Source organism: Pygoscelis adeliae, unplaced genomic scaffold (assembly GCF_000699105.1).
Source record: "Pygoscelis adeliae isolate BGI_AS28 unplaced genomic scaffold, ASM69910v1 Scaffold38, whole genome shotgun sequence".
NCBI classification, from domain to species: Eukaryota; Metazoa; Chordata; class Aves; order Sphenisciformes; family Spheniscidae; genus Pygoscelis; species Pygoscelis adeliae.
In genome coordinates, this window is record NW_008825614.1 from 10,633,437 (window position 1) to 10,660,138 (window position 26,702).

The window sequence follows — 26,702 nt, forward strand, 5'->3', positions numbered from 1 at the left end:
ACATTTTCTGGTTAACCCTTATGAATACTTGTTTGACCAGAACTACTCATTTTGAATTGAATACCTTTCTATGTCTATTAACATGCAAAATAGGTAGACTTTTGTAAAGTAATCTTCAGAGGATTTGCTTTTGGGTAGAGTAGCTATATTAAATAATGTACAGTAAACAGTCTTTTACTGGCTTATAGTATGTCCTTAATCTATTAATAATTATTAAGGTTAAAGCATATAGCTGGATTTACTGAAATTGAGCCAGTCATGTTTGTACAAAGGAGCTATACATGTGAATCTTTCAGATATAAATAGGACTTGTCACTGTGGATGCTACCTGCAGTGACAGAGTTTGCCAATTTTAAACCTCGCTTCTGATCTGAATCTGCTACTTAACATTTGTTAATGGTGCCAGGATGGTTACAATGTGTGCCAGTTTGGAAGCTATTCAAATAATGATCTGTTACTTTCTTCTCTTGCTTGAGTTGATGATACATTTTAAGAATTCACCAATTGCTCTTTCTTAATCTCCAGAATAGCAATTGCTTTCTCTCAAAAATAATTACAGGCAAGACTGACCTGGGATGAAAAATAAGCAAGAGCATCTAACAAATGATTAGTCTTCTCAACTTTTATTAAAAAGCAATGTGAGAAGGGAGTTGTAATTATTGGTATTCTGCCTCCTTACCCTCGCTGATGGTTTACTTTTTCCACTGGACATCTTTGATTCATTGTACCACTTACTATTTTTTTCTAGTATGGTGAAAATAAAGTTGAGCCCCTTTTTGTTTAGAATTTGTAACAGTATGTTGTTAAATAGGTTTCTTCATACCATGTCAGGGTAATTAATGGTGGAGGTAAGTACATATGCAAGAACAAACCGCAGGTTTGCAGTATATGAAAATTCGCATTTAAAAATAAAATAAAATAAAATCTCTTTTCACCCTTTCTATGAAGGATGACAGCATGGATGAGAAACCACTGAAAATGAGAGGGAGAGACTCTTCTGAGAGGAAGCGGAAACGAAAGCTGGAGAGAGCAGAGCAGTTCTTTGGAGATATGAAGCAAAAATCTAAAGAGCTGAAAAAACTGGAAAAGCCCAAGAAGAAGAAGCTAAAACTCACCATGGATAAGACAAAGGAGCTAAACAAGCTGGCAAAGAAACTGGCTAAGGAAGAGGAGCGGAAGAAGAAGCGGGAGAAAGCAGTTGTCACAAAGGTGGAACTAGCAAAGGAGAGCACAGAGAAAAAAAGAGAGAAGAAGGTTCTAGATATTCCTTCTAAGTATGACTGGTCAGGAGCAGAAGAGTCGGATGATGAGAATGCTGTATGTGCTGCACAAAACTGCCAGAGGCCCTGCAAGGACAAAGTGAGTTTTCGCTTAGTTCTGTCATAGGCAATTCCATGCGAAGTCAAAAGCCCCAGTGCAATTTAATAATTAGGTTGAGCAGCATGAGCAACAAAAGTGGTATGATTGGAAATGAGAGAGGGCTGAGTAGTACTTGGGTAGGTACACAGATGTAGTAGACAAAACTATAGAACTTCCTTATTCTCTTAGATACTTTAAAATAGGAGAAGAAGATGGAAAACTAGAATCTCGGAAAAGGTACTCTGTCTTGGTTGGGAAGTTTAACTTCTTCAAGCTGTGTAATTTTTTGCTGGCTATGTGCAACACGCATTGTCTGATTCGAAGGATTAATTCTTTGACTCAGCTAGAGATGTTCCTGACTTCAGTATGCTGCTGAGCAGAAGTGGGATGTACGATGTTCCTAAATGAAGTAAATTTTCTGTATTTCTTGCATACAGTCTGTGAACAGTGGTGCTGCAGGCTGAGGGATCTACAAACTGCAGTGCTTCACTTTTCTTGTTGGAGATAAATAATCAGTGATTTTAGACCTGATTGGATTATTACAAAAGAAACTTGATCTGCTTCTATGGTACTGCCTGTCTTGATTGTCAGCTTTTAACACTGACTAATTGATGATCAAAAAATGTTTTTTTTTGAATTTTTTTTCCCTGCTTTTTAGAAAGAAGAAGGAAAAAAGCGCTCCCAATAATAACTGTGGGATTGACGCTATACTGCATTGGCTTGCACAAGAGGGAGTAGGAACAAATACAAATACCAAGAACTTATTTCTTGTTTTGCAAAATTGAAACATGGAATTCAAATGTTCATTTGAACACTTAAAAAGACCAGTAAAAGACCGGTTTTGAAGTCTTGAACTTAGACCAAGGTTAGAAATCACACTCAATCACTCAAAGATGATACAGTCTTTGTACCACCATTCTCTTTACTTCACAGATGATAATTAGCTTATATTAGTACCTCTTTACAGAAATTGAGAATGCAAGAGGGAGAAGAGTGCCTTAAAGTTCATATTATAAAGAAGGTTGTACTAAATTTGTCAAACTTCCATAAATTAAACTGAGTAAAATTCCTGATTGTATAATCAAAGCTTTTAATGGAATGACTGTCTTTCCATAAGGTTGGTCACCTTTTTGTACATTTAACAGGTGAATGCCATACAGGTGAAAAATGGCAGATACAGGAATGTAATGACTGAAGCTGCAGCTGTTAGTATCCATTACTAGTTACTTTTACAAATTTGTTCAGGAATAGTTTTCCTACAAACTAAAGTAAAATCTTGAGCTGATAATGTTTCTGCATTTTAGATAGGTTGCCACTACTGTTATTTTTACAATACGTTTTCATTTTCACATTCCCCTAGAAAGTGAAAGCAGAACTATAGCAGTAACAATTTTTATAGCTGTACTACCAGTGCATGCCATTAAAACTAAGAATCTGTGTTCCTTACCCTGCAGATCTCAGTTTCTGCCCGCTGACTCGAATTAACACGTACTTTTACTCAGGGAATTACAGAAATCTAATAATTCATCTTTTTTTCCTTCCTAAGTTTTTAGTTTACTTTTTATGCCTTTTCCTAATTGTTCTATAGCAAGTTCAGCTTAAAGTTTGAAATATTTTAGCTTAAATGTTCTGACACTTTGGAGTTACAGTTTGTGTGCATTTTTTGGCGTTTGGTGGCCAGCTGTATACCCAGTATCTAGCTGGTAGAAAAGTACTAAAGCTGCTGATGTCATGTGGCTTTTTTTTTTTAGCCAAAAGCAGTAATCAAGTCCTGTTTTCTGTAATTTTTAAGTTGCAAAAGCTACCATTTGATAATGCAATCTAAGGGGATTTATATAATTTAGGATGTGAATTTGTAGACTCTCATCTATGCTGAAGTTACTGTCCCTGAGCACACTCCTATTTTAAATGTGTTCTAGGGTACCTGTCTTCCATTTGAGGAGAGCTGGGTGTCATCTTCCTCAGTAGTAGTAGTGTGTGTTTGTATTGTGATGGTCTAAGGATGCAAGAGGGGCAAGTTTTTTTGGAATAGTGCTATTTTTTATTAAACTGGAGCAGCTTGTTAAAACAAGCTCTGTAGGGCATTAATTTGTGCCCAAAAGCTTTTGTGTTCTATGTGTATCAGGTGGGTTTAATAGAAGGTATTTTCTTCATAGAAACTATGCCTATCTGTCTTTCCTTGTAATGTGCTATGTGTTGCTGTTCTGATCTCTTGCAGGTAGACTGGGTGCAGTGTGATGGTGGCTGTGATGAGTGGTTTCATCAAATTTGTGTTGGCGTCTCTCCGGAAATGGCTGAGAACGAGGATTACATCTGTATAAACTGTGCAAAGAAGCCAATGCAGGGACCAAGTAGCCCTGCTCATGCACCACCTCCTCCTTTCTTATTGAGCTACAAACTACCAATGGAAGATCTTAAGGAGACAAGTTAGCAGCTACTTGATGCCTGGAACTTGTTGGGAAATGGACCACTGAAACCCTACAGAAAGAGAGGGTTTGAAGCTAATGTAGCCACTGAGCTTCACTTCCAAGGATGTACAGACCTGCAGCAGAGTTGGTCCCTTCCTTACAGCTGGCTTCCTTCATACAGCGGGGACGTCAAGGCACAGTGGTACCGACTCATCTATGCAGACACCACCTGATTAGGAGCTCCAGCCAGTGCTTTTTGACTTGAGTATTTCCATCTTTGAGTGTGGCTGTTGCTCTTGGAGACTGAGCAAACCCGAGGCTGTTAGATGAGACACTTCAGGGTGTTACAAGTACATGCTGGCAGTGGAGCTGGCCTGGAATTGGTGGGCATAGGCTGGAGCTTTTAGGCCTACCAGGTTACTCTAAGGAGGTGACTTTCAAAGTTATCTTTTGCCTCCCCATGCCAACCCAGTGAGCAGGGCAATGTCTTGGGAGAGTTAAGTTGCCTCCATATCCGGGCAGCTAACACTACACTATAAGGATGGGAGCAAGTGGATGAATTTCTTTTAATTTCTCTTTTGTAGCTAAAGGGCAGAGGAGCTCATGATCTCAGAAATCAGCAAAGGTTCTGTTTACCAAAAAAGAAACCCAACTCTACTCCACTAGGCAAAATTTTTTCCTTAGTGGGGAACAGCTGATCTTCCCGTCCTGAGGAGGGCCAGAAAACATTGATGAAGATGTCTAGCTAGACCAGAGCTTAGGAAAAGCAGAGTGCTTCCCTTTCCACAGGGGCGCCCTCTCCTGCTCTAGGCTTTGCTTAGAATTCTGCACTCCTGCACGTTAAAGTTGTCTCACGCAGGATGGAGCTGGCGAGGAGGTACAGCACCCAGGGCACCAGCTTCTGTGATCTGTACCCAGGGATGGGAAGGAAAGAAGACAGCCCACTTACCTCAGAGGTTACACTGACATGTGCTTCTGTGAAAAGTTTCACTCACAACTCTTTCCGGTATCATCAGGCTACGGGCATGGCCTCAAGCGATACCAGCAAGCAGTCTGCAGATACTGTTCGCAGTGCAAATCCCCCTCCCTGCTGGCTTTGCTGGATGTGTACCAGTGTACAATCAGCAACAGTTCTTGTTTGAAGTTGCCCCTGGCTTTGCCAGAGGACCAGAGGGCTTGGGGTCATCCTGGGTGACAGTTGTTTTAGTAAATCCATTTTTAAAGAAGGACTTGTTTTTACTTTTTTCTAAATGTCTCAGACTACTGACTTGTTCTATAAATAGATTATTTTTCTTTGATTTTTTTATACTTACCACTGTTAACCAGCAGCACAGACAGAGGTTCACAAAGCAAAAACCTGCCCGTGGGCTTGGGTTTTTTTACTCCATTCCTTCCTTGTAGTACAAGGAATTAGCAGTTACCTTCCCCATTCTAGCCTGACCAGCTGCCTGTGTTTTAAATAGGTAAATACATTTCATGTGCTACCTTTGTGTTTGGGTTTGTTCCTATTAGTGGGGCATCTGGGCCTTAACGACTCCAGTGGACGCTGGCTTTATGTATGTGAATGTCTGAAGCCAGCCACTGGGCTGTCTTGTCCCCCTCTCCACTCGCTCCCTATTGTGTTTCCATTCTTCTGCAGTTCTAGGAGTGTTGTAAGTAGTGTCCAGTCTTACTAGGAGCTGGATTGGGATTTAAAGAAATATTGACAAAAACAAAAGTGTTCTGTCTTGGCTGTTCTGTGTCCCTTCTCTTGTTCTCTAATACTTGGAAGTTTATTTATCTGGCAGAATTATCCATCCAAAAAAAAAAAAAATTCAGCTCAGGTAGACGAACTTTATCGGTTTGTTTTATTTGTGCCTGCTACCTGGGAAGAGGAAGATGTGCAAAAGAAAAAGAACTAAGATGGAGGGCAGAAGATACAGGGTCTTGGGAGCTTTGAGTGCAAACTGGGCACAGACTTCTAATTCCTGCTCCTTGAAGACTAATATGGTATTAAAAGCAAAAGCAAGCTGTGGTTAAGCATGTGGCTGAACGGGCACTGTAGCAAACTAAGAGTATTATTTGTTTACTTATTTATGAAGGAGTCTATGCTATAGCTAGACATACCCTCTTTTTGCCTTCAGTTACATTTTTTTTCTTCTCAATGTATGCTTAGTTTTGGTAAACTGGGTTAAACAGATGTTACTTTCCTTCAAGCTTTAACTGATGGTACTACATAAATGTTTCCCTATATGGAGTGGATAGACTCTCTGTCACAGATGTTTAATCGTTCCAGAAGTAGACTAGTGCAAGATTTCTTAAAGAATCCCAGTGTTCTGTATTCTTTCCTGACTCCTAGAATCCGTGACACAACAGGGAAAATATGGTTAGCATATCCTGTTAGCCACCGAGCATATCCTCTTAACCATTCCTACGTTCTCTGTCGCGATAAAGTCATTGTTATATGTAATTACCATCAACTGGAAAAGTGATCTTTTAGTAAATCTGCATTGAATGTTCCTGTTTCTCTGAGTAGAAGGTGTGGTGGAGAATGTTAACAGTAGCACTAGTTACAAGGAGAAGGAAACAAACAGCTATACAATGCAATGGTCAATCATTCTGCTTGTAATGAGCATAGAAAAGAGTAAACAACAGAAGGAAATGTGCAAATAATGTCCGAAAGGTCACATTTTTAGTAGCTGTTTTTCATATTATCACATGGAGAGGCTCTTTATTACACTGTCGAAAGGAGGTTCCCACGCTTTTTCTAGTTACGGATGTCTCACCTGCTTTCGGGTAAGGTGTTCATAAACCGAAGACCATTAGCTTTACATCTTATTGTTTAAGCTTATTATTTAAGAGCTAATTCCTCTCAAAGGATTGCTGATAGTATGAACTTATGAATAAATGTTAACTTTTGGAAAAATCTGTAGATATGTAGTTAGTGGTTGAAAAACCTAAAGCTACACTGTGGTATTGTCTCCGGATCTTAGGGTTTTGAATTTTTATAAAAACATATGCAAAGAAGTAAGCCAAAGTTAAGCTAAGGAAGTAATTTTCTTACACGTCTGCTACAGCTGTAGGAAAAAATCTCTCGTGCTTTGGGGACAAAATCTCAGTATACACAAAACCTCAGCTTGTGTATCTAGAAAGGTACATGTCTTAATGCTGTATTCTACAAAGGATACTAGCCACTGTTCATGTTATTTCTTTTCATGTATTGACACAAAAGGTCAAAGAAATGACCTGAGCTGTTGCGAGGAACTAAAAATGGCCAGGACTTGAGTTGTATATGTTATCCAAACCATGCAGGGTTTTTTTGTTTGTTTTTTTGTTCTTTTTTTTAAGAACCAGGGCCTGGAATTGGCATCTTTACTTGCATAGAGATAAACGTCACTCCTGAACTTCAGTACCATTACTTTTAGGATTCATGCTTTTAACAGATCATCTGTACCTGAATGCTTGTGCAGCCTGGACTATCTGATAATGAGGGCTTAAGGTAAAATCAATGATATTATGAAAATTATCTTAAGGGATTGGAATACAGTCACACGGCATAAGATAAACAGATGTCTGTGTGTTTTGTTAGCCACACTGTGAAGCTTGCATTGATCTTTTCAGTTTTTAGAATCATAGACTAATTTAGGTTGGGGGGACTTTTGGAGGTCATCTGGGTCAACCTCCCGACCAAAGCAGGGCTGACTTTGAAAATAGGTCAAGTTTTTCAGGGCTGTGTCCAATCACGGTTTGAGTATTTCCAGAGATGGACATTCAACAACCTCTCTGGGTTCCTGTTGTGGTTTTGTAGCATCTTCAATGCAAAATTTTGTCTGATGTACAGTCAGATATTCACTTGCTGTAGCTTGCCTGTTGCCTCTTGAAGAGTCTGGCTCCATATTTTCTATGACCATCCATTAGGTAGTTGAAGACTGCAAGTCCTGCAGCTTTAATTTCCAAGCTGAACCAACCCAGCTCAGCCTCCCTTGAGCCATGTTGTGCGCTGCAGCCTTCTAACAATCTTGGTAGTCCTCAGCTGGACTTGTTTCAGGTTTGTCAATATCTGTTTTTGTACTGAGGAGCCCAAAACTGGATATTTTACTCCAGATGCAGCTTACAAGTGTTGAATACAGGGGAAAAATAACTTCCTTTAACCTGCTGGCCTTGGTCTTAACTATGCGGCCTGGTACAGGGTTGGCCTTTATAGCTGCAAGGGAGCACACTGCTGACTCCTATTCAGTGTGTCCACCGTTAGCCCCAGGTACCTTGATTTATTATTTCTCAGGTGCAGGACCGATGAACTTAACAAATTTTCCATCAGCACATCACTCCAGCCAGTCAAGATCCAACTGAATGGGAGCCCTCTCACATGTTCTGGGTTGTCCTCCTCCCATCCTCCCCCCATCATTCAGTTCGGTGTCATCTGCAAACTTGATGAGGGTGCACTCTATCCCATCACCCAGGTGGGTAAGACATAAAACAGTATTGTCTCCAGTACCAACCCCTGAGGTACTCCACCTGCAGCTGGCCACCTCCTAGATTTCAAATTGTTGACTACTAAAGTCTGAGCACAGCAGCCCACCCCGTTTTTCACCCCCATTTTAGGTTGTCCATCTACTCTGTAAGTGTGTTTTTGCTGTAAGTCAGGGTAAACTGACTACTGAAGTCTGAGCACAGCCGCTCACCCCGTTTTTCACCCCCATTGTAGGTTGTCCATCTACTCTGTGTGTTTTTGCTGTAAGTCAGGGTAAACAACCACTGCTCTCCCCTCGTCCATAGGAGTTGTCACAGACGGCAGCCAGATTGGGCTAGCACTATAGTGGTGACTATTACCGGTCACTTTATCCCTCATGGGCCTGGATGTGGCTTTCAGGAGGATTTGTTCCGTAATCTTCCCAGGGACCAGAGTGAGGCTAGCAGCCCTGTAGTTGCCTGCGTCCTCCTTGTTTCCTTCTCTTCATTGAACGGGCGTGACGTGCATCACAATCCATCAAGAAAATGATCTTCCATACAGACATTTTCCTAGGCTTCGTTCATCATTGTGGCATATAAGATTCGAAGAAAAAAACCTATTTGAATTGCTGTTTGTAAGATGCATGGAAAACTAAACGGCAGAACCAAGCTTCTTCAAGTGCTGCTCATACCTAAACTCCATGGGGGCTAGTGAGCAGTTATGTCAGTCCCATACATCTAGATACAAGTCCAAGCTGGTCTGGTTGAAGTCAATGTTATTGATGCATCGTCTTTTTGTACGCAGTTCTTCACGCTGGAAGAAAGGCTTAATATGAATGAGCATGAAAGGGGGGCATCTGATCTTCTAGGAGAAATGAAACAGCCTTGTTCGTTCAACAGTAGGCTGTTTACTAGGCAGCTGTCCAAGGATGGCTATCACCTTTATTTTGCGTTGTTCTAATAAGTTATTAAAATAAGTTTGCTTAATTTGCACGGAGTTGTAGCAAAGTAAAGCAAAAAGTATTCAGATATTCATCAGTTGCTTATCAGACATGCCTTGCTGTCATTCTAGGTACATGTTGCATACCTTTAAAAGTGGTGATTGGTTGAAAGAACCGCTGTACATTAGCAGCCATTTTGTGTGTTGGAAATGAAAGATATTAAAAGGGTGGAAAAAGTTTCTTAAAATCATTCCTGAAATCACTGTTAATGCCCCTGTAAGAAGTTGAGAACTGTGATCTGCTAAAAGCAAGATTTGAGGCTTCCTCGAGTCAGATGAAAATGAAAAGCAGGGAACTCCTTCAAATCCTCTCCAGCTGCAGTCGCTAAGAATGTGTTTGGTCAGCCTGCCTGAACCAAACAGGAACTCTGCTTGGAGCACCAAGGCAGTGGGGAGATGCAATAAATCCAGCCCTTATCGAAATTTTAGCCATGCTGGCTTTGGGATGGTGATAAATGTGTAGGACAGCTGGAAACTGCACAGCAAGACATTGAGAGCATTGAGCCTTACGTAATGAGATGGCTCGGTACAAATTACTGTTAAGTTGCAAGGTAAAGGCAATGAGAGTAGCAAGGATTTATGGAAAACCAGAAATATTTCTAAGGAGACGTGCTCTGAATGCCTTTGAAACAAAAGCCCTGCTGCAGTGAATAGTTTTAATCCTAGATGGGGCATTGTGTCTCAGTTGGAGGCTTTTCAGAGGCCAATTTTTGGCAGTCTGTATATCACTGCTCACCCGCCCCCAAAAAAGAGTTGTTTAAAGCCAAGTGCCAGAGGGAACTGTGGTCAGTATTAATATCTGAGGAGGGCAGCCATCTCTGACCGTGCAGGTCCTGAAACGGTTGATGTCACTAGCCAGCCTGGCATCTTCTTTTAATGGATGGGTGATGCACCAGCAGATCAAACCGCTGCATCCGTTTCCAGGTTGGTGCAGTCCGTGCTCAGTCTTGCAGCAACTCAAGGCAATGGGCACACTGCGTTGCTCCCCAGAGAATGGAGGTGTTTGCTACTGCTGTTCTATGATAATAGCAGTGGAGCCTACACGAATCCAAATTATGAATTTGAGAAATAGCTCAGATTTTAGTGGGATGTGAGATGAGTAGTACATTCTGTTTACTTCTGTCAGCTAATGGTTTAACTTTTCCCTTTATACAGCTGGAAATTTAGTTAGCCAGGTATTGTGTGTGTCCCTGCAATGGCATTATCAGAGCGAAATACTGTGAAGATCAAAACCTAGACATTATCAGCGTATTAATAGCGTTGCATCCCGTTATTTCCTTGCCAGCTTTCCTGATAGTCTCTTATGCAGGAGGGAGGCAGGAGATAGATGCCGTAGCTTTGCCTAGAAACATTCTTGGGAGAGACAATCACTGCACACCAGTGTCTGAGAATACCTGCTAAAGAAGTGGAATCACCTGGTAGCAACCCTGCCTAATGCTGATGAACCCCCAGGTGAGTGCGTGGTACTTCTGCTCTTCACCCGTTGCTAGAAGGTGGTGATCTACTGGTGCAGCTGTAAACCATTATCCAGGTTTGTATCCATACCGGTACGCTTTAAAGGCAGCTGGGTTGCTTGCTTTCTGGGTGTTAACTATGGCCTTTTCTATAGTTTTTAACCAAGATTGGCAGATCGTCAGTCCTGGCTACTTTTTTTTTTTTTTCCACAATTACTGTTGTATGAAAGGAGACGGTGGGTTAGCTTGCCAGAGGGAAACGAGAGTCTTCGCCCTGAGGGATGGAGAGACTTCCCTGGTAATCAACGTATCTGGAGTGCCTGCCGATTGTGAAGGAGGGAAGAAGCTGACGCAGTCCGGCACTGATGCCCTAAGCCCTGGACTACCACTCATTGTGTCTGCAGGGAACGTAGGTGCAGAAGAAAGTGGATTGTAAGTGGTTTTCAGAAGAGCTAAGGAGTTTAGAAAAGTGCTTCCCACGATGTTTATGATGCTTTAGTGGCCTTTCCTATCTCCAGTATTTTTGCAAGCTGCATTTGTTAGAAGGGAATGGATGACAGGTTATGAATTGGATAGTAAGAACGCAATATAGTGCTCTGAAAGGATCCTGCCCTGTTCCTGAATGTGCACGTGTGCATAGGGAATTGAAGGCTGGAGCACTGATTTCCCCTGGCTTCTGGTAGGAATGCACTTGGAATGGTCACACCCCAGGATTTAAGGATGTTAGAAAATTAGAGAATACACAAAACTGAACAAATAACAAGTTATGGAAGAGAGTACACAGCAAAAGAAAAGCTATTCACAACTTAAAGGCTGGGATTTTTTCTTTTTCTTTTTTCTTGCTGAGTAAGGCAATTCTAGGAAGCTGATGGGTCAGATTCCTGTTTGGAGCAGAAGGCAAGCGCGCTTTTTTTTTTGGTAAATCCTGTTTACAGAGTCTGCAGAGAGTGCTGCTGCACAAGCAACACCTGAGATTTCTGCAAAAAGAAACTTGCTTTGCTTTGTCCTAAGAAACAGCTGGTTTAAGTCCCTGTTTCTGTCTCAGCTCTGGTGGTCTCAAAGACGCAACTGCTTCGTGTGCTTTTTGCTTTCTTCCCTCAGGCCTTCCCAGTACACCTTGGGAAATCCCTGCTCGGAGGGAAGTGAGGCCAAAGGAAATTGGGACGAATTCCCTTTGCAGGCTTTTTTTTGCTCTTCCCCAGCTGCTTTGCCTTACCAGCAGGGGAGATCTCACCTCCCACCCTTCTAGGACTGCCTGTCTACTTCCAGAGAAGCTGTGAGACTGCGAACTGCCTCTCTGGAGCTTTTGCTTACCTTGCAGCTCAGTATTTCCTTACCCCACTGCAGGGAAGTGCAGAGCTGCCGTTCCCCACCTCCAAGCCAGAGCGTCCTCCGTGCAGGTTAGCACCTTGCTGCTGTCCTGTCAGCCCTGGCTGATCCTCCAGCTTCTCTACCAGCCGGTTGCTGGAAGCGGAGAGGCTCTGCGGCTCAGCCTTCCAGGCAGCCCCGCGCTGAGCTTGGGAACGGCACGGGGGCATGTGCATCTTCAGACTACTTTTGGCAGTGGCTGTGGGCTAATACCTGTGCTGTTGCAGTCAATGGGCTGTGTGGGGCATCGCCTGGGTTCCTCGCTGTGGCCACACCGACAAAGCCTGGTTTTATCTCTCCAGTAAGTTGCTCCCTCCTGAAGTCCCTGTCTTCCCTCCTCAGTGAGCAGAGTGTTACGTCCATGTCCGCTGTCATCGTTAGGACCAGATTTGGACTGCAATAAAAAAGGGCTGTTTTCTGGTTTGCTCTGGTGTAAATCCACACCTTCTGTTCTAGCAGTAGGGTGGGTGTATGCTGGTACTGCTATGCAGTTCAAGCATTGCTGTAGGAAACTTGTAGGGTAAATAATATCAAAGACCAGTCTCATTTTCCCCCTAGATCCCAGTTATGGTGAATACCAAGATTAACGGTTTAATGGGCTCCATATTTTTAATTATTTCCCCCATCTGGACAACTCACTGTGGATGCTTGCATTTTTTTTCTGATTGCCATGAAAATTTCACATCTGGGCTGTGACTGACTTAATGAAACCACGTTTCCAGCACTTGTCAGATGATTGGGAAGCAGTACCTGACCCTCTGCTGTAGCTTGCAGTGGCCAGGAATGAAGTGTCTTCTATCAAAAAGAGCAGTGATGCTCTGAGCCTGTCTGGCTGAAGGAAACGAATTAATTAATGTTCATGATGGAAATACTTTGTGTTTGCGTGTATTTCTCCCTCTGACCTCTTGGTCAGGTCAGCCCCCGTATGTTTTATTTCAGGTGGGCGTCAGTGTTTGAATTCATGGTGGCAAAAGGGTAACATGGCTTGGAATATGGTATCCAAAAGTGACAAAGAGTGAGCAGCATGTGAGCAGCAGCACCCCTTTCATTCCCGTTGGAGAAGGCTGCTCTCAAGCAATGCCAAGAAGCTACCTACTCCATGTAGCACGTGGCTTTGCTAATATCTCTGTGCCTAGTGCCTGGGCAGCAAGCCTCTGCTCCACTGCTGTTCCTCCTCTTGACTGGAAGGGTTTGCTTTCTTCAGACATCAGCTGGATCTAATTTGAGGCTTAGCTTTTTCATCTCTGGCACTCATCAATAGAAAAATAAGATTGCTTTAAGTTATCAAAACTCGCAAATGACTCTTCACCTAAATTTTTGAGGAAAAAATGTCTAAGCCTGAAAGAGAGAGACTCGGTGCCATGATATGTTGCAACTGACCACCAGAACAGGAATGACTTGTAGACAGGAGATCAGCCTCGGTGTGAAGCTTGCTTCAGGCAGAATCCCATCTGCCTGGGAAGATGTCTAAAGGCTCTAGGTCTTGCTCATGTTACGTCTCAAATCCCCACCACACACTGAACCGGTTCAGTAGATGAGTGGTAGGGAGCATGTTTCCAGTAGGTGAGCTCCTTTTTAATCTGTCTGCAGAGGTAACTCTGCACTCCGAGTGTCTACCTACGCTACCTTGCAGGGACCTCAGGAGGGCAGCCAAGGGGAAGGTTAGAGAAGAAGGGCAGCACGGGTCCCTCTGCTTCCTCCTGCCCTGCCTTGGGCTGGCGGCGACTGCAGAAGCAAAACAAGAGACACAAGTCACTTGTGACGAGCAGCAGCTGGGAGCGGACGTGCTCTGTGGTGATCACAGCGAAGCTCTGCAGAGCCTCGTGGGGTGCCTGGGACCGAGCGGCATTTCGGGGGTGGGCTCTGGACTCCCAGGTGGTGCTTCTCTGAGCCCAGCATCCCTGTGCACTGCGCTGGCCCCGGAGCTCAGCTGGGGCACTCCGCATGCCGAGACGAGGGCTGCCTGGGATGTTTTGAAGAGGTAACGTCTCCTGGCAATGCAGGGACTTTCTAAAAATCCGCTGTATTTCCCATTTTTGGAGGCTGGAAAAACTGAGCCCATGTTTTATTTCTTATTGACCTTTTTTGAAATGCCAAAGTTTTTCACTTTGCCATCTCTTACTTAGAAAATGTATTTCTGAGAAACTTTTTAAAACTTTCTCTCATTCTGTCCACCAATGACTATCTATTGGATTTTTCTCCCAGAATGGAAACTTTGTATTCTGAGTAGTTACCAGCCCAGTAGTTCTCTTGAATTTGAAAGTATGCTTTCACTATTTTTTAGAGTATGTAAATAAGCACAAACAGATGCTCTGAGAACACTGCCCAGACCTTTCTGTTTAAAACCAGATTATGGGTTTTCTGTGCAAGAATCAGTTAAGCGGGTGCAACCCTGTCTCACCTCCGAGAAAAGCTTTTCCTTTTTCCTGCCAGAACATCCCTCTTCCAGGCAGACAGGGCGCAGGGGCATCTAAAATCCCAGCCCTATCAATGCCCTTGATTTAATTCTTTATGTGGACAGCCTGTTTCAGATTTATCATCTTCACCTCAGAGGAGTAAGATGTGCAGAGCATAAGGAAAGACCATCATCCCAATGGTCCCAATATACAGCTCCTTCTCTACCCCCCAATCTACCCTTTACCTAATCAATCTGCTGATCTCATACTTCTCCCTTCTGGGCCACTTAAGCAATACTGCTATTGTTACTAGCCTGAAATTATGATTTCCTTTGGCATATGGGTCTTGATATGAAAACCCCCTCTAATTAGCTCGTTGGCTGCAAGAACAAGCTGGTGAGTTTTATTTTCTTGATGCAAACTATCAATTTTCACACCAGGAGGTCAATGACTAGTCTTCGGAAGGGCGGTGATTCCTGCCCTCTCCCTAAAATGTGCTCAAGCTCTGTTCCCGCAGTTACTCTGGAGGTTACTCAGGGTTTGTTCAGGCTGCCCAGTTGCTGGCGAAGTGGAACTAGGGAAGAGCCCTGAGGAACTGGTGGTACCTGATGGAGTTGGAAGGAAAGCAGAAGGAGATGCTAAAAAGATTGAAGACTCCAGACTCAGGAGTCTTTGCTTGCTACTCAACTCTTGTTTATATTGTATATTATATTATAAGCATATATAGGTATCTATACATATGTGCTTATAGCTGCATAACTTTGCAGTGCTTTTTTGTCCACAAATGAAATGGAGACACTTTTGAATTCTGAGCCGAAAAAACCCTGTTCCTTGCTCATCTGTGCAAAGGGCCAGAGTGTTTAACAGGGACAAGCTACTAAGCAGAAGTCAAAGCAGAGGTGAGATGTGAAGCACTGCCGATCGGCCTGCCTGGGCACTCCTGCTGCGCTTGTGCGTGCAATAAAAATGCCTGTGCGTTCCTGCCTTAGTCTTGGGTTTGCTGTTCCAGGTGGGCAAGTGCACACCTGAGAAGCACTGCTGTTTCCATCCTGTTCTGGGGGGGGAACCACCAGCACTGGACGTAGCTGAGACAGTGGCGATGGGAACCAGCAGCTCTGTTGCTGCCCCTCCCTTACACTGCTGGGAATTCACATTATGGCCAAAGCATGTCTGGGGGCACAGTCCTTTTGGTCTCAACTTATCTCCCCCTATGCTCTACTACTTTTGACCTTTGATCAGAGGTGCACAGAGAGGGACTCACCAGCACGCTGTCAGCCTGTGCACCGAGCGCAGTGCAAGCATCACCCTTAGCTTGCGTGCAGAGGAGCGGGGGGTACGGCAGCGATATCTGCAGGCAAGGGTTCTCCAGTGCTGTGCTCACTGTGAGCATGCCGTCCTGTGTTCAAGCTGGTCCCTGAGCTCTGGCTAGCGCAGGAGCGTCATCTGTTTATCTCCTGTATGCAGAGCACGGTGTCCACAGACAGCTGTATCTTGCCCCACAAACAGCCTGGGCACAAAAGTGAGGCCTCCGCCACTCCGCAGGAGTCCAGTGGGGACAGGGTGGTTCTTGCCTCGGGATTCTGGTCATTCGGGTCGTCATTTGGAAGCGGGTATTCGCTAGGGAGGCTGCGTCTGAATGAGGCTGTCCAAATGGCTGCAGTAGGGTCTTTTGTCACGGCGGGAACTGCAGGCTCTTGCAATGGCTTTTGGTTCCTGCCATTGTAGTTTCAAAATATATGTGCCTTTCTGGGAGGCACCTTAGTGGCTCAAGCAGGAGTCAATCCTTTGTGCCTACTTTGGCTTCTTTCTCCGCTGAGCGGTCTCCAGGTTCCTGTAATATGCCAGCCAGTATCAGCCTCTATTTATCCCCTTTCTGTGCATATTTGTGACAATTTTGCTTGCTACAGCCACGGTCACTTAAGCTGAATAACATTTTCAGGCTGAAAAGGCTAGTAGCAGTGTGGTTATCAGATAGAGGAAATGCATCGTATTTGCTCTGGCTTTTGGTTCCCAGATAATATAACGGCAAATTGTGTTCCTGGAAGCTGGGAGGTGGCTTGCAAGATTACACGGCCCCGAAACTCAGGGAGGCAGTTTGTTGCGTGTGACAGAGGAATGGAGGGGGAGGTCGAAGTGCGGAGCATAGCTGCTCTCAGTGCTCAGCAAAGGTCAGATGCGGCTGACGGCTTCTTCACCTCGGGAACGCCGAAGCAGCAGTAGCAATTGTGCCCTGGCCACTCTCCTGAAAGTGCTTTGGTGGGTTAGGAGCATAAGTTCATTTGAAAGTTGCTGCTACTTGCAGAGCAGTAAGAGATTGTGTATATCTCCCAGTAACCATTTCCCTCTCCTTTTTTACCCTCATCAGCCCTCTAAGTGAGTGCCTTCGAATCCCTTCTTCTTTTAGGTTTGAACCACCTCTCCAGGTGGCTGGGTGCTTTGGAGGAAAGGAATCTAATTAAAGCTCGTTCCCTGCTCAGCTGGATGTAGATGTGAAGCAAGACCTGACCTGGGACTAGGTCCTGTGGTTCCTACTAGAGCACGCAGGGCCACCGCTCGTGTGTGCTGGCTGTGCAGGATGGGGTGGGTTGGGGCCAGTTCTTGTGCACGTCTGACCCAGAAAATGTTGAAGTACCTCGTTACCTCCAGAGGAAGCTTGTTGCAGGCTTGCTTTGTTCAGGAGCAAACTTTCTTTGTTCCCTGGGAGCGCAGCCTCAGCTGGTGGTGGAAGACTGGGACCAAGCTGAAGACAGAAATCTTGGCAAATGTTGTAAGGTGAAGAGAAAGATGAGCAAAATGCAACATAAATTTCAAGAGAGGAATCAATAGCCTTTCGGATCAGGATTTTCCAGCCCTCATTCTGGCTGAGATGTGAGGTACATTGACAGAGACCCCCCTGGTCCGGCGCTCTTGCTCTTCTCCAAAAGGGGTGTTGGGGAGAAGTGGCTAAGCCAGCCGTGCACCGTTTGTGCCCCGTGCACCAGCACTGCGCTGCTCTGCGCCAGCAAAGGCTGCTTGGCAGCCTGCCTGGGCCTGGAAGCTGCTTCAGGACCTGCTTGAGGAGGCATCGCTCCAGCACGGGCTGTCCCAGTAAACTGTGGGTCATGGCCCAGCCATGTGGGACGGGGCTGGGAGGAGCGCAGCTGCTCCGGCTGGTGCCGTCTTCAGCCCTGTGCTCTGGGGGGTTACTAAATAGGCAGCCTCCCATTTCGTACCTCTGGCAGGGGAGGCCACCCACAAAATAACCCCCTTGTGCCGTCCTGGGGGGTGGCATGAGAGCGATGCACGCAGGATGGACACCAGCATCAGTGCTGCCACTTGCCAGCACTTGTAGCACTGGGAGGAAGATGCTCTGCAGCCACCCGGTTAGGTTCAGCTTGGACAACTCCTGGTGGCAAATGCTGCTGCAAAAGCTCTTCCCTCGTGTTCTCCTTATTCATGTGAATAAAATATGTGTATGTGTATCTATCCAAATATTTTTAAATGGCATTATCTTAGTAGATCTCAGGATGGAATTGTTTTCCTGTTACAACAGCATGCATGTTATCTAGGCTTGATCCTTTTTTTTTTTTAAAGGATTCACATTCTTCTCTCTCTCTTATTTGTTTCTTGCAAATCTGTTTCCTAAGGTTTTGTTTCCGACTGTCCCGTTCTTCCACTTGGCATAGATATGGTTACAGACTCAAAATCTTAGACATCAAGATTTCATCCTTTGCATTCTTCCCTTTAGATTTTCATTGCCTCTGACGGGCCGATTAAAGTCCCTCCCAGTTTCTTTGCCTTCTGCAATTTCAAAAATGTGTATTGAAAACATCTTTTTCTGTAGTCTTAACTGATCCTTTGTGATATTTGTTGGTTCTCTTCTCTTCCTATCTTCAGTAAAAAGATCAAATTTTTTTTTTTTTTTAAATCTCTCAAGTAACATCTCCCAAAACCATATGGACTTTTTCTTGTTTCACCCCAGAATATGTGTAAAGTGCTGTTTTAGTTTAAATATGCTTTGCTCAGGATTTTCCAGCTTGCTTTTGCACTTGTAGATTCAATATTTCCCCTTGCTGCTTATGTTTACACTGAGTATTTGTTTTCATTTTCAACTTATTGTTGTGTTCAGTGCAGTCTTATCTTGCTGGGCGGAAGTCAAATAGTTTGTTATTGATTACACAGTTTCCTATCATAGTCTATTAGTTCCTGCCAATTAGCTTGTCATCTTGTTGATAAGGTTATTGCCATCGGTGCGCTGTAGTGATCGTGGTTATCCAGGGATATTCTAGCAGCGATGCTGATGCACACAATAGTTTTGAGAATCTCTAGAAATGTTTCCTTATTCAATCTCCTCTCTCCTTACACCAATCTGTTGCACAAGGCAAGGTATTATTTGACTTTGCTGTTGGTTTTTAATCCCTATATCCTTACCCTAACTATTTAACAACTACACTGTTCACTGTGAGATGGTTTCTGTGCAGGGATGTTCTCCATTGCTTACCATCTCGCACAATTCCTCCTCTGGAACATCTTCCCTGGTTTCCAACAGTGACCGATTTGAGGACTGGAGCTAACTGTTTTATTTGGACCATCCTGTTTAATCGCTGCGGAGGAGGAGCAGCCCTTTGTGAATTTGCCTAGTTCCTTTCTGAATGATATTCTGTGGCAATGGCCACGGGTGCCACATTTAATTACTTATGCACAGTGGGAGGAAAAAGTGTTTCCTTTTGGTTTAAATCTGAATATTTCATTGGATGCCATTAGTTGTTGCACTATGAGATGTAGTGAATGATATATTCATCTTCTCTGTCTTTTCCTTGTTTCCTAGACCTCTGTCGTCATCCTCTTTTTATCCTAGGCATCTCTTCCCGAGACGAGGAGTCGTTGTGTATTTGATCACTCCCTGGTTGAATCCATTCCTTACCTTTGCCCATCCCTCTTCCCTTTCCCTGTTTCTCCTGTAGGAAGGCCGGTGCTGTGTGGGTACACTACAGATTAACGTGGTGACACCGCAGTGTTTGCTGCTTTGTTCCTGTTGCTCTCCTACTACCTTCTCAAACTGCCTGTACACAGCTCAGGTTTTGCTGCTGCTTTGCAGGCCTGACACAAGGACACTGAACCCAAAAGTGTGATTTTTTTTTTTTTTTTTTGTTCTCTCTTGCTTGAGATGTTAATCAACAGATGTAATAAAAATGTTTTAAAACCTTGCCTCACTTACATCCTTGGACCATCACAGCTGTAACACATCTACCATGAACAGTATCCCGTTCTGTTTGCCTTTTGTATGGCCTCAAAGCATGGAGCTAACGTTGTGAGGTAACTACCTGCAGTAATCCCAAGACCTCCTTCCCCAGCAGCCACAGCTAATTTTGCAGCCCAGTGTAGGGGATGCACAACTGGGGCTGTTTTTCTCCCTGCTGCATGATTTTTCATCTGCTGCTTGATTGCCTGTTCCTATTGTGGTTTCTGGAGTGATGTCCTGGGATGAGGCAGTGCTGCTCCTGGGAAAGACCAGTGGCAAAGGTCCCTGTGTGTGAGGGAAGAGAGTTTGCAACCTGCTGAATTTCTGAATGAGGCTGTTTTGGGCCCTTAGTAAGAAGCAGCAGAGAGTTTAGCAGAGTTTATTTCCAGCTCAGAGCTCTGCTGCCTGCTGCTGCTCCCAGCCACAGCACAGCCCGGCTGCCCTCCTGGGCACCATGGGTCAGGCTGTGATGCAGGACCTTGCCCTGTGCCTGTGTCCTCCTTGCCAAGAAGAGAGCCTGTGATGGGAATTCACCGTGAATTCGTGTTTTGGCTCTTCCCTCTTCCCAGCGGGTCTCAGGACTTTGGCTCCCTCGGGCAGGGCTGCGGGGGCACCTGTGTGCGGTGGTCTCCCGCGCCTCCAGGGACAACGTTGGGCAGAGAGACGATGGAGAGCGGGAGCCAAGCGGTCCCTGTCCCGAGAGGGAGAGCACTGGCGGAGGCAGTGTGAGCCCTTCTCACAGGCGGGGGGAACGAGCCCCTTTGCACTGGCCATGAAATCAGTCATGTGTAGGTTTTTGTCCAGCCCTGGGGGGTGGGGGAAGGAATGTGGGTTGGGCGAAGTCTAGGATTACACCACCGCTGAATTTTTCTTTCCACACTTTAAATAGCCAGCACCTTTCGGTCCTGCCTTCGCGTCTCCCGTCGGCTCGCGCCCCAACAGCACCGTCCGCAAGGTAACACCTCTGCCCCTGTTTCCTGCTGCCCTGCTCCCCTCGCGCCCTGCACCCACTCGGGTCTGCCGTGGATGAGAGGTCACGGTGCGGTTTCTGCCTGTTTAATAATTTTCTAGCGTGGAGGGGTCCTCCCAGTCCGTTCTTGTGGCCGCTGTCAAACGCCTGCCCGTGTTTCTTGCTCCTCTTCATGTTCCAAAGTGTTTTATAGGGGACTATGTAGGGGGAGGGGAGAGGTTGAAAGTGCTGCTTTGCCTTTTTTTTTTTTCTCTCCCCGGATGGGGGAGAGTGTCATTTGCTGCCAGTGCCTTTTCCTGCTCTCCTGGCGAGGGAGTTGCAGGCGGGAATGAATGGCAGCGTTAGGCTGGGGCTGGGGGGGGGACACGAGTGGGCTCGAGGGCTGGCACCGTGTGAAGGAAGGTGCCCTCCTTGGCACGAGGTCCTCAGCGATGCCGGCTTTGGCACTGGGCATTGGTGGGAGCCGCAGTCCTCACCCTTTGCCCCGCAGGACTTGGCAGCCAGGAGGGCATCCTGCCCACGAGGAACAGCCTCAAATGCCCCCTGAGCCTCCTAAATGGCAGCAGCAGAGCTGGTGCCACCCATGCCTGTCTCCTCACTGTGCTCTGAGGCACCGGCTATGCACCAGCAGTGACGCTATGCCCTGGCTTTCCTGGGAGGAGAGGTGTCCTCTTGGAGGTTTCTGGGGGAAGATGGGACAGCAGGAGAGGTGCCCACCTATTCTGTGCTGATGATCTTCTTTTAGCAGAGATCTGTTTAGAGACGGGATAAGCTCTTGCGGTGCCAAAGCTTCCTGAGAGCGGTACTGTGGGGGGCCTCTGCAGGCAATGAGCAGACTTTTGGAGGGGCAGACCCTGGGAGAGGAGAGATCCCAGATGGCCGTGGCATCTGCAGTCTTTCTTTTTCTGCTATTAGAAGGATAGCACCATCCTGAAAATCACCTTTTCTCACAGCCTAGTAGATTGCCAGGAACAGTTGCCATCACCGAAAGCAGAAACTTGTTTCCCTCTTATTTCAGTTTGTCCTCTTCCCACATCTACGACTTCTGCGTGTTTTGTGGCTTTCATTACATGGTCCGTAAAACCAGACCTTGGTAAGCAGCAACGGGGGAGAAGAGAAACCCTTATAAAATATGTTGTCAAGTATTTGATCCCGCTCTCACCCCTCTCCAGCCCTAAGTCTGTTCCCAGTATCCGCTGCAGTGGGAGCTCCAGCCTGGCTGAGCCGCTGGGTCTTCTGTGTGACGCTGTGCTTAAAGGATGGGCTTCCAGAAGCAGGAGTGTTTTGAGATGAGTCAATTAAAAATAATGAAACTGATAGCGGCTTTTAAGGACTAGTTTTGGACTAAGCAATGAAAACACATGCATGCTCTTAGCGCCTCACTGCCAGCAGGCATCGGTATAAGGAGCAAGAGAGGAACATTTCGGCATGTGTGTGCACGTGCGTCCTCTCCCCTCTCTTGCCTCCCGTAGCCCAAATTTCTGCCTCATTGCATGGCTTGTGCTGAACGTAATGGAGGAAACTCCTTCTGAAGGTGGGATGGATTACAGAGTCCCCGGCGCCGTCAGCAATGGCGAAACAGTGCCTGCACACCCCGGCATGGAAAAGGAAGAGGAGGAGGAAGAGGAGGACCAGACCCTGGAGCGAGGGCAGTGGAACAACAAGCTGGAGTACGTCCTGTCTGTGGCTGGGGAGATCATCGGCCTGGGAAATGTCTGGCGCTTCCCCTACCTCTGCTACAAGAACGGCGGAGGTAAGTGCAGCCCTGGCCCCAGCCACCCCCAGGAGAGCCTGGTCACCAGCATCCCTCCGTGGTCCCTCCCGCCTCTGCGACATCCGTGCCTGGCCTTGCTCACCGCTGGCAGCAGCTTCTCAGCAATGCCCAAATCATGAGTCTGAAGAGAGGATGCCAGCCTGGCAGTGTAGTGCCACCATCCGGGCCGCAAGCCGGGGTTGTTTTGACCCGGTGGGACGTGGGTGACTGAGCGGCAATGTCCCAGGGTTTCTGGTGGCTGCAGCCATGTTTCCCTGAGGTGTGCGGAGCCCTGGTCCTGCTGGTGAGCTGGGTGGCCATCTGCAGGGGGAGGCAGGAGGAGCAGGGTGGGGGCTCGGCTCCCTGAGCAGTGTGACTCACTCCAGGTACCTTTTCCTTGAGGAGCACCAGGCACCCTGTGCAAATAAGAAGGTGGGTCCCGGTGGCATAGCAGGGAGTGGTGCAGGAGGCCATGGGGCACCGATGTCTTTGCAGGCACTGTGAGGAGCTGCAGCATTTCCTGGAGTCTTAGGGGGCCTCTGAGGGGCGCTCGGCCACAGGTCCTGGTCTGGTGTCTGACCACGGAGGGATGTACCCCGGGTGCTGGAGCCAGGTGGCAAGGACAGGGCAGAATGAAGGGGTTTTCCTCGCCTCAGTGCAGAAGCACAGCACCCCTCCTGCACCCCACGGTGCCCCCTTGCCAGGGCTGTGAGGTCTGTGGATGGACACGCTTGATGGAGAGAGAGGCAGCGTGGCGTTGCTGTTACCGGTGAGGTGCCAGCACATCGGTGCTGCTCAGGCTGTGCTCGGCAGTGACCGGTGGCCGATCCCTCGCAAGGCTGGGCTGCCCCACAGCTTGGTGGTGGAGCTGGGTTTGCTTTTGCAGGTGGAGGTTTGCTGTGGGCTTTTACAGGTGTTTGTGCCTGCTTTTAGTTTGTGGCTGCCTTTTAAGGGAGAAAACTTTTTAAAAAACCGAAAGCCTGAAGCTTTTCTCAAGTTTGGTTCAGCGGCGCATGGAGGGAGGGAGTTGCTCTCCCTGTCTGGTGATTAATTGCTAATTGGACTCTCCGGAAGGGCAGGGGAGAGGGGAAACGGTGCTTGCCTTGGAGCTGGCGGGGAGCGAATGCTGGGGACCCGGGGCTGAAATCCCCTGGCTTGAGCTTGGGGTAGTCTCATGGGCCTCACTAAACTGCTTTCATCCCAGTGGCATAAAAGAGGATTAACTGCTGTTTAGTTACTTTCATGCCGTGCTTTGCTCAGTGCTTGTTTCTTTTCACCAGGTGGTCAGGCATTTTCTTTCCCTGTTGAAAAAGGAGGATTTTTCATGTTTTCCTTTTCCACGGGGAACGTTTCTTGGCTGCTTGCTGAGCCGTGTCTGCTCCCACTGCTGCACCCTTCCCAGGTGCCATCCCACTGGGGGGAGCAGGACCAGGGACCCTGTCCTGGCACCCCTTGCCTTGGGTGCCAGGGGAGAGCTCAGGGAGGGCTCTGGGGAAAGGGGAGCTGCCATGTGTGGTTGGACAGCAGAGGCAAGACCAAAGGGATTTCTCAGCCTTTTTTCCCCCAAGAAATGGGCCTGAAGCAAAGCCCCATGAAGTGGCAGAGACTATGAAGAGTTTGAAGTCTCAGGAAAATTTTTCATCTCTGGTCCCCTTCCTATGAGGTTAGAGAAAGGACGGTGCATGAGACTCTCATGCAGAGAGAAAAGCATTTCCCATATGGCTTCTCCTGGAGCAGGGCACTGCAATGAGGCTGTGCAGGACTCGAGGCTCCCTCCTGCCTTGTGGAGCCCAGTCCACCCTGGCCGGAGCTGTATCAAATCCCTTGTAACACCTCAAGGTTAATCTTAAAAGCTGCCAGAGGTTTTGTCCTGTACTCCTTTGGGGAGGCTGGGCCATGCACTTGCTTCTCTGGTACTTCAATAAAGGTGAAGGACCTTTATTTAATTTCCAGCTCCAGGTCAATCATGGCCAGCCTACAACCATTAGCTCTTGTGCCAGCATTACCATCCGGCTGAAGTAGCTCTGCCCTGCTGGATGACTCTTTCTCCCCCCACTGAATTATGTGTGGGCAGCAGTGATAACCGCTCGCAGCTCTTGCTTTGCTTGCCTAAATATCAGGCTCTTCACTAAAAAGGTATCTGCAAAATCTGAGTTATGCGAAGAGGGGCAGCCGGTCACTTTTCCTTTCTTTAGGGATATTTCCACGTAACAAAGAAAGAGTAGTCCCTTACATGTTTAGCACTCAATGTCTGATACCAAGGCCCTACATAATGGAGGGGAAAAAAAAACCCACAAGAGCAAAAAGATGTTCTTTTTACTCTCGTTCGCTCTTGCTTTCGCCTCCTGTGGCGGGGTCAGGCCCTCCCTGGGCAGGCTGGCCCCAACGATTGGGAAATACCGGGGAAGCCTGTCTGGTGGTGTGGCTGCCGTTGCCGCACCCCCTCCCCAGCGCTCCCCAAACCAGCCAGTCCCACGGGCCCACCGCCGCCCCTGCACGCGCGGAGGAGGAAGGGGCCATGGTGGAGGACACGTGCGGCAGCGTTTTCCCCTTCGCCTTCAACGGGGTTCACCCGCGGGGAGGGCGGACGGGGCCAGGCCGGAGGGATGTCAGCCAGCGCTGGGGGGGCTGCTCAGGTGCACTGACGGACCCCCGTCCACACCGCAGCCCTCTGCCGCAGGCTGCCCCCCCTGCTGCCCCCCATCGCCAGAGTCATTGTGCAGGGCGGCTCTGCTGGGTGCCTCTCCTCGGCTTTTCCTCCTTGCAGTCCCTGCCTCAAGGCCGTCCTGCCTGCGCCCTTTCCTGCCTGTGTGGGCAAGCAACAGCCCTCTGCCAGCTGAAATGAGATGGGGAGTGGCGGTGGGGCTGGCGTCGGTGTCATCCCACCCTCCCTGTCCCCCCATCTTGGGGGCGAGGGGAGCAGGGCAGATCACAGCCCCTGGCCCAAACATGTCTCTGCAAATCCCTCCTTCACCCCACCATAATTTTGCGTTATTTCACAGACTGCATGTCAGGACCCTCCAGTTAGGTTTCCAAAGCGTGAAACCTGCCTGAAACCTGAGATAACCAGAGGTTCTGAGGAAAGTGACAGGCCAGACCGCAGGCTGCAAATAAGGGAAACCCCGGCTGGAGAGCTCAACCTGCCACCTCAGAGACCTTCCCTGGAATCCCCTGGCTGCAGTTTAGTTAAATACAAACTTTTATGTGAGAATAATCTCTCTTGGAAATAGGCTCCACTTCTATGATTCTATGATTACACCTAAGTTGGGAGTTGAGGGGATGGTGTTGATGCAACTGTTTCCCCTGCCCTTTGCCCTCACCAGCTTCTATTTACCGGTAGAGGGAGAGCATGTGGGCAGGTGCTCTTTCTCCCGGGACTGCCAGGTATCAGCATCCCTTCAGCTGCTGTTTGCCCACAGGGAGCTGCCAAGATACTCTACCTGTGTATTTTGTTGATGGCATTTTTTTGCAAGAAGGGGAGGGCTGTGGCTCTGTACCCCGCTGGGATGAGCGCGGGGTGGGACTTCTGGCCAGTCCCTAAAGCCCCCCTTCACTCTCCCTGCCCCTGCATGCTAGCTAAGCTTCTTAATGAAATCCCTTGGGTTTTGTGTTTACTTGTGCACCGGGATTGTTCTTTCCCATATATCCCCACCGACCTGACCCCAGAGCCAGTTAGCATCTCACCGGCACAGAAAAGATCTATGAGGGAAAATGCAGCTAGTGGCTGGCTCAGTTGCCACCTCCGACCCTGCGTGCCCCTCTGAGTCCACCGCAGCCCAGCTGCTGCTCTCCACTCGGGGCTACCCCTTTCCACGCCAGCTCCCCGTCCTGCTCCGTGTCCCTGCCACTGCAGCAGGGCTTGAGCAGCTTCAGTGGCACATGAGTGCAGCAGGGAGCGCAGACCATCTTGCAGGGCTGCCTCCTGTGCTCTGCGTGGTAAAAGCCATTACTACATTTAACATTAGCTTGGGGTAATCAAAAGCCCGATGAATTTTGTCTTTCCCTGCCTGGTTTTATGACAGGGCTTGAACAGGAGGGCAGCCCTAGCTGCTGGCGTGAGGTACATACTTTCCTGCACTACTTGCTTTTTATTTGCATGTCTGCTGCTTTTCAGTGAGCAAACGATTGAGCAAACCCACAGACTGGGTGAAGGTGTCAGTCTATGTGTGCCCCTCGGTGTCTTGGTGTTGTCATCCATGGGCTTGTCAGCTTATTCAGTCAGAATAATCAATGTGAAAGGAGTCACCAACTCGATTAAAAGTCACAATGGTTTTACAGCAGGGTGTTCTCCTGTATTTCTAGACAGTTATTGAGAACTTGTTTCACTCTCTTCTGCACAAAAATG

At 47.2% G+C, this 26,702-nt stretch overlaps 2 protein-coding genes across 3 annotated transcripts in view; both read left to right on the plus strand.

The window, feature by feature from the left end:
• The window catches only part of KDM5A (lysine (K)-specific demethylase 5A), a 48,810-nt gene extending 42,539 nt beyond the window's left edge, over nt 1-6,271 (plus strand). Inside the window, exons 26-27 of the mRNA XM_009332896.1 lie at nt 949-1,359; nt 3,578-6,271. Coding sequence (XP_009331171.1) covers nt 949-1,359; nt 3,578-3,790 — 624 coding nt within the window. The 3' untranslated portion in view covers nt 3,791-6,271. The remainder of the gene's footprint in view (nt 1-948; nt 1,360-3,577) is intronic.
• Nucleotides 6,272-22,143: 15,872 nt separating this feature from the next.
• SLC6A13 (solute carrier family 6 (neurotransmitter transporter), member 13) overlaps nt 22,144-26,702 on the plus strand; it is a 32,087-nt gene continuing 27,528 nt past the window's right edge. For both annotated transcript variants that reach the window (XM_009332898.1, XM_009332899.1), the window contains exon 1: nt 22,144-22,357. In XM_009332898.1, the coding sequence (XP_009331173.1) occupies nt 22,144-22,357 (214 nt within the window). The remainder of the gene's footprint in view (nt 22,358-26,702) is intronic.